This window comes from Plasmodium gaboni, chromosome 3 (assembly GCF_001602025.1).
Source record: "Plasmodium gaboni strain SY75 chromosome 3, whole genome shotgun sequence".
Taxonomy (NCBI): Eukaryota; Apicomplexa; class Aconoidasida; order Haemosporida; family Plasmodiidae; genus Plasmodium; species Plasmodium gaboni.
The window spans coordinates 748,419-756,038 of NC_031483.1; the positions used below are offsets into that span (position 1 = coordinate 748,419).

Genomic DNA, 7,620 nt, shown 5'->3' on the forward strand with positions numbered 1-7,620 from the left:
TATATATTATAAAATATGTTTAATCTTTTTGTTATCTGATTGGATATGTGAATGTATTTATTTTTAAAATAAATAATTGTTTTTTTTTTTTTTTTTTATTTGAATATAACAAGGTTTAAATAGAAATAAACATAACAAATTGGGATATGCACACATAAATAAATAAATAAATATATATATATATATATATATATATATATATATGTTTTAATTTTTTTTTTTTTTTTTTTTTTTTTTGGGAAAAATAAAACTTTTTATTTATTTTTAAATGTAAAAAAAAGGAAAAAACAAAATGATGAAAAATGAAAATATTGAAATGAAAAAATAAAAAATATAGACCTAAATATGTAAATATATATAAAATATATATAAAATATATAATATATATATATATATATATATATATATATATATATGTGCACATATTCATATGTATTTTATTTTTTTCTTTTGTCGTCATAGTCATAAAACCACAAGATAATGTTGAGCAATATGGTTTCATCATATGAATAATTATTTATAGAATGATTTGTATTTTCAAATAGAAAGAGTTTACATTTTTTTTTAAGAGCTCTAAGTTTATTATATAAAGCAATACTATTATGATAAGATACTCGTTTATCATCTTTTGAGCATATAATTAAAATAGGAGTTGATATATTATGAGCATAATTAATTGGAGAGATATCATATAATTTTGAATAATCTTCTTTAGTTAAATTATAATCATATTCTGAGAATTTATTTGTAGTTATGTTAAGAAAAAAATCAGGAACATCACTTGCATATGTAGATAGAATCCATTCATATACCCCATTAATAATACAAGCACTTTTAAATATGGAATTATATTTTGATACTAATGAGCATGCTGCAAAAGCTCCATATGAACCACCATATAAATAAATATTTTCATAATCTCCAAAATAATTAATAAAATTTTTAAAAATATTCATAATATCATCTATTTCTATAGAATTAATATGACCACTTAATATATTAAGTTTATCTGAAAATGTTAAAGAACCTATATAATTGACACATAGAACATCAAATCCTGAAGCTGCAAAATATATAAAAATATTTTTATATTCATTTAAAGTTATACTATAAGGACCTCCATGTATATATAAGATAAGATTTCTGAATTTTTTTTTATTAAATAAATTAAAATTATATAAACTAAAATTTTTCTCTTGAATATCATATAAAAAGTCATTTTCATTTTCATATAATAAATTAAAATGTGCTTCTTTTCTTCTTATATATGGATGTTTATCTAGAAATAAAGATGTTTCCATTTCATTTAAGAGCATAAATAATTTTTTAGAGTTATCATTAAACGATAAATATAAAATGCTACTATTATTATCTTTACAATTATAACTTGTTCTTTTTTTCATCAAATGGTTCGTATCAAAAATATTATTGTTACCACTGTTATTATTATTGATATCATCAGTACTATTATTATTACTACTACTATTTTTTTGATTATTTATATGATTATTTTTATGATCATTTATATGATCATTTTTATGATCATTTGTATGATCATTTGTAAGATCATTTGGATCTTGTAGACTTTCATATTTTTGGAAATCAAGATTATAACTTTTAAGATTGATTAGATATATATAATCTGCATGTATATTTTTTTCATTAAAAATACAATATGCTAGTACATCATTTAATAACATATTTCTTATACTTATTAATATATTGTCATTTTTCATTGTTAATATTTCTATACTAGTATTAAAATCATTTTCATTATATATATTACTTATTAATACTCTATAAATTTTTTTTGTAAACATATGAACTGCTACAACTATTTTACTACAATATAAAATAGTATTCAAAAAAATATATGGATAACAACATCCTTTTATTTCGTTAGTATATAATCCTCTGAAAAATGTCGTATAACTCCCTTCTTTAATAAGTACCTCTGTTTCAACTTTGACATAATTACTAACATCATCTTTATGTTCATTCATATGATAAGTCGAATGATCATCTTCTTTTAATTTATTCATATAAATATTATTATTATTATTATTATTATTTATATCATCTTCATCACCATATGTATATATCTTGTGTGTATCAGAATATGTGTCATAACAAGTATCTGTATCATATTGTTTATTTGTTTGATAAGAACATTCACATTTATCATTATATTCTTCATTTATATTTTCTTTTTGAAACTTTTTTAAATATCTGTTAATATATTTTGTAGTCTCATCATTGTTCTCTATACAATTTTCATCATAACTATATTTTGTATTTTCATAATTATTAGTAACGCTGTTACTTTTTTGACTCCTTTGGTTTTCATGATATGTTGTTGAAATGTTTTTAAAGACAAGTGGATTATCATTTTGTTTTTCCTCTACCTTGTTTGGATATAAATCACTACAAATACTATTATTATTACTATTACTATTATTATTACTATTACTATTAGTATTAATATTTATATTTACATTTATATTTCCATTTGTCTTGTCTTTAATTTTTATCTGTTCATTGTCTTGTAATTGCCTTGCTGCTTTGGCTAGTTTTATTAATACCAAATTATATTCCGTTATGTGCTGTTTACATTCTTCATTCTTAGAAAATACAACTAAGCATGCAACATATACTACACCTTCATGTTTTATAATATATGGAGATGCTGTGTGTTTAAAATTTTTCGATGAAATTTTTGTATATGCACACCTAACATACCCCTTACTATTATTATTATTATTATTATTGTTGGAGATGTTATTATTATTGTTGATATGATTATTACCTGTTGATTTATATTTATTTCTGTTTTCAGATATGTGCAAATCGGCATCGTTCAAGGTACATAAATATAAATCATTAGGTCTTATATTAAAAGCATAGATTCCTAATCTATATGGTGTAGTTCTATATGATAAGCAAACAAAAGAATTATCGTCAATAAATTGTGGAGAATAATAACAACTTGTAATATCTTTTATGGTTATATATTTTATAGTATTATCTAATAAATTATATAGATATAAATAAAAAGAATTACAATTATATTGTTCTCCAAATGTTTCTACATAGATTCCATTATTTAATTTATTCCATACATCTAAATCTTTTTCATGTAAGCTATTTTTTTCTTTTTTTAATCTTTGATCATTATTTTCAGCACTATATATTAATAAAGTATTACTAGTATTAAAAGAACAAAAGGATTCATATATAAAAAATTTTTTATGTAAATCATTTATTAGTATACTATTCATACATGTAAAAAAGAAATTCCCATTATCACTTACATTTTTAAATAATTCAATTCTTAATTTCTTTTCATTTGTATTAAATAAACAACCTATATTACCATCATTAGAAAAATATATCTTTGTTTCTCCTCTATCAAAAAAACAATTACTTATATCCATATCTTCTTGGACGTAAGACATTTTATATATTTTCTCTTTATTACATAGTTGATAATGAACAATGCATAATTGATACATATCTATGTCATGTATATCTATTCTTCTCTTTATTTTTTTTACAAACATACACTTGTCGATTTTATTTAATCCGCTATAGCATATGTTGTAAATATCTTCCAGCTCTTTCATAAACGGAGGCACCTTTCTTATGGTGTTATTATGCCCAACCATTATATAAATAAATATAAATATAAATATAAATATATGTATATATGTATATGTATATATATATATATATATATATATATATATATATATATATAATAAAAATAGTTGTTTCTATAAAATATATGATGGAAAACAATAACAAATTGTTGGAAATTAATATAAGCGTTAGAAATTATAAATAACAAATAATCCAACAAGCAAACAAAATTTTATAATCAAACGTAAGTTATTATGAACATATAAAAGGAGGAAACAAACACGAACAATATAATTAAAATGTAAACAAATATAAATATATGAATATATAAATATATGAATATATAAATATATACATATATATTTTAGCCAAATGGATGAAATTATTTTATAAAATATTGAATGAATAAATAAATAAATAAATAATTTATTATAAATACACTTTGAAATTCCAAAATGATTTATTTTAAATAAATGACTAGAAGAGCTCTAATATATACCCAAATATATTACAATATATATATTATATATATATATTAATATTTTTTTTATGTTTAATAATATACCTTTTTTGGCTACATATTAAAAGTTCATATAAAATATATATATATATATATATATATGATTATTTATTTATATTTTTATACTTTCTAGTACTGTACTTTTTTATATTAGTCATTTGTTTAAAATTATATGTACTTATATATTTTATATATATGTTTTTTTTTTTTTATATATATTTTATTTTTTATTTTTTTTTTTTTTTTTTTTTTTTTTTATATGTACTTATATTTTCCTATTCCCTTATTGTAATCCCTTTATGCTTGTAATGGTGACCATCATATAAAACCAAAAAAAATAATCTAAAAATAAAAAAGAGTTAAAATAAAATGAACGATTCTGATGAAGAGAAATATTTTGAAGAAGATGATAATGAAGAAGAGAAACTAAATAGTAATGCTAAGAATGAGGATATGACAAATGAGGAACATATGGATACACTAGAAGAATTTATGTTAGAAATAAATAAAGTTATAGAAGAAGAAAAAAAAAAAGAAGAAGAAGATTTAGAATCACATGAATATAATAATTTTTATAATAATAATAATAATAATAATAATAATAATTTAATTAATAAAAGAAATAAGGATGTTAAAAATTTCAAAGATAATATTTTAATTGATACAAGTAAAAATGATAATACTAAATATAGATTATATGATAATAGTCTTGATGATAATGATGTTACTGCTGATATATATGAATATCTAGAGAAACAAAAAGAAATATGTGATATGGAACTTAAAAGGAAAAGAAAAAAAAGTGGAGAATTAGAATATAATGATATAGAAAATATATATATTGATAATGACAAAACATTGGATGATAGAAAAATAAAAAAAAGAAAAGAAAAATATAATGAATATGATATAGATGATGAAAAGGAATTATTACAACAAAGATATAAATATGATTATTATAATGATGATGATAATAATGATGATAATAATAATGATGTTATTTTAGATGATATAAATTATAATAATATTCATATTGAAGAATTTGAAAAGAATATATTTGTGATAGATGAAAATGTTAGTAGTTTCACTTTAGAAGAAAGTGTAGAATATAAAAAGAAAAATAATATAATAAGTATGGGTTTTAATATTCCTAAGCCTATATATTCATTATTACAAATAAAAAATTTAATAGATAATAATGTATTACAAAAAATATATGATACATATATAAATACTTTACTACCAATTCAAAGTATGGTGATTCCTATTTTTTTAAGTGGTAGAGATCATATAGTAACTAGTAATGCTTGTACAGGTAAAACTTTATCTTATATGATATCATTGATTATACATTTAATGCATTATAAAAAGAGAAGAAAAAATGATATATATGATATAAATAAAAAGGAAAAAAAAGATTCTGAAGAAAAAAAAAAACATAATAATTATTCTAATTCCTCTACTCATGCTTTAATTTTAACACCTACAAGAGAATTATGTATACAAATATATAATGATATAAATAAAATATGTTCTAATAAATTAAAAACATGTGTTCTATGTAGTGGAATGGATTATAAAAAGATATATGATGATATAAAAAAAGAAACTGATATAATAATTTGTTGTGTAAAAACATTAATAAGTTTTATTAATAAAAAATATTTATCACTTGTAGATGTTAAATATATAATTATAGACGAGTTTGATATATTATTTTCTAAACAGTATGTACATATGGTTACATCTGTTTTAAAAAATATTAGAACCGATTCTATCAAAGGTATGTTCTCTTCTATTGTATCAGAACCTATGTATGAATTAATAAAACCATATTTAAATAAAAAATATATTACTTTAAAAATTGAAAATAAATATTCTACTATCAATCAAAAATTTTATATTCTTCAAGAGAGTTCTAAATATAATTATTTAATAAATAATATAAAAAAATTTTATAGTAGAGGACAAGGATTTATTTTTTGTAATAGCAAAAAGAATGTTATATTATTATATGAAAAATTAAAAAAAGAAATATCTTTAAATTATATTTCTTTTGATTTTATTTATGGAGATTTACTTCAAACTGAAAGAATATATAAATATGAACAATTAAAAAATAAACAAACAAATATTTTGATAACAACAGATTTGATGTCTATAGGAATAGATCTTATTAATTTAAATTTTGTAATTAATTATGATTGTCCTAGTGATATATATATATATATGCACAGGACAGGTCGATGTTGTAGCATAGACAACGCGGGTACGTTTTTTTTTGGAAAAAATATATATAAATAAATAAATAAATATATATATATATATATATATATATATATCAAAATGTATGTAATGATAATATAGTGAATTTTTATATATTTATATGTATATATATTTATTTGTTTATTTTATTTTTTATTTTTTTAGGCGAAGCTATTACGTTTATCCTACCATCTGAAAAAAAAATGGCTTACCTCATTTATGACCACTTAAAAAATAAGAAGCAAAAAATAGATGAAGAATTAGAAAATTTTGTTTTACAAAATAATTTAAACAATGATATACAGATAAAAAGTTATAAAAGAAAAATGAATAAATCAATTTTAAACATGCCCTTAAAAAATATACTCAACACTTCTAGTGTAGATGCTAATAATATCAATAAGGAAAATAATTTATTTGTAAAAAAGCAGAATTCGACAAAAAAATTGAACATGATATCTCCAGACGATGTCTTATCATCATCAGAAGAGGATGAATGAAATGAAAACATTACAAATAATAAAAAATATATATATATATATATATATATATTTATATATATATATATTTATTTATATATTATTGTTGAATCTTCATGTAGATATATAAAGTATATTATTTTTTTATGTACACAAAAAAATAAAATTTTAAAACATTAAAAAATCTTTACAAAATAAAAATATCTTTTGCACAATCCTTTTTTTTTTATATTTATGTGTGTAAATATTTTTTTTTTTTTTTTTTTTTTTTTTTTTTTTAAATATAAAATTTTTTTTAATAAAATAAATATACATATATATGAAAACATAAACATTTTTAATATTTATAAATATTTATAAAGTTATTTCCTAAAAATTATAAAAATTTATTATATGATTAATATAAAATTTTATTATATAGACACATAAAAAAAATAAAAAAAATAATATACTATAAAATAATAATTTATTTATGGTATATTATCAGTATATTCTTTATGAAGGTTATTTAACAATGCATTGACCTTTGTCATTTTTTTTGCCGCTTTTTCTTTTTGTTTTTTATTTTCTTCTAATAAGATATACATCTCCATATCTCTTTTTTTAATCTTCTTATTAGTTTCCTCTAGCATTTTATTTAATTTGACGATTTCATTTTTATTGGTCTAAATTAAAAAAAAAAAAACACATATGTAATATATACAATATATATACATA

The 7,620-nt window shown here is 18.7% G+C and overlaps 3 protein-coding genes across 3 annotated transcripts in view; 1 reads left to right on the forward strand and 2 right to left on the reverse strand.

Annotated features, from left to right (window-relative positions):
* Nucleotides 1–437: 437 nt before the first annotated feature.
* On the reverse strand, nt 438–3,665 carry PGSY75_0321500 (putative peptidase; the record flags this gene model as incomplete). Its single annotated transcript, XM_018784065.1, has 1 exon — nt 438–3,665. The coding sequence occupies one exon, from the start codon at nt 3,663–3,665 to the stop codon at nt 438–440; it is 3,228 nt and encodes a 1,075-aa protein (XP_018643648.1).
* Nucleotides 3,666–4,528: 863 nt separating this feature from the next.
* PGSY75_0321600 (putative ATP-dependent RNA helicase) lies at nt 4,529–6,924 on the forward strand (the record flags this gene model as incomplete). Its single annotated transcript, XM_018784066.1, has 2 exons — nt 4,529–6,428; nt 6,590–6,924. The coding sequence occupies 2 exons, from the start codon at nt 4,529–4,531 to the stop codon at nt 6,922–6,924; spliced, it is 2,235 nt and encodes a 744-aa protein (XP_018643649.1).
* Nucleotides 6,925–7,373: 449 nt separating this feature from the next.
* PGSY75_0321700 (putative microtubule and actin binding protein) overlaps nt 7,374–7,620 on the reverse strand; it is a gene marked incomplete at both ends in the record, with an annotated part of 5,686 nt that continues 5,439 nt past the window's right edge. The window contains one exon of the mRNA XM_018784068.1: nt 7,374–7,568. Coding sequence (XP_018643650.1) covers nt 7,374–7,568 — 195 coding nt within the window.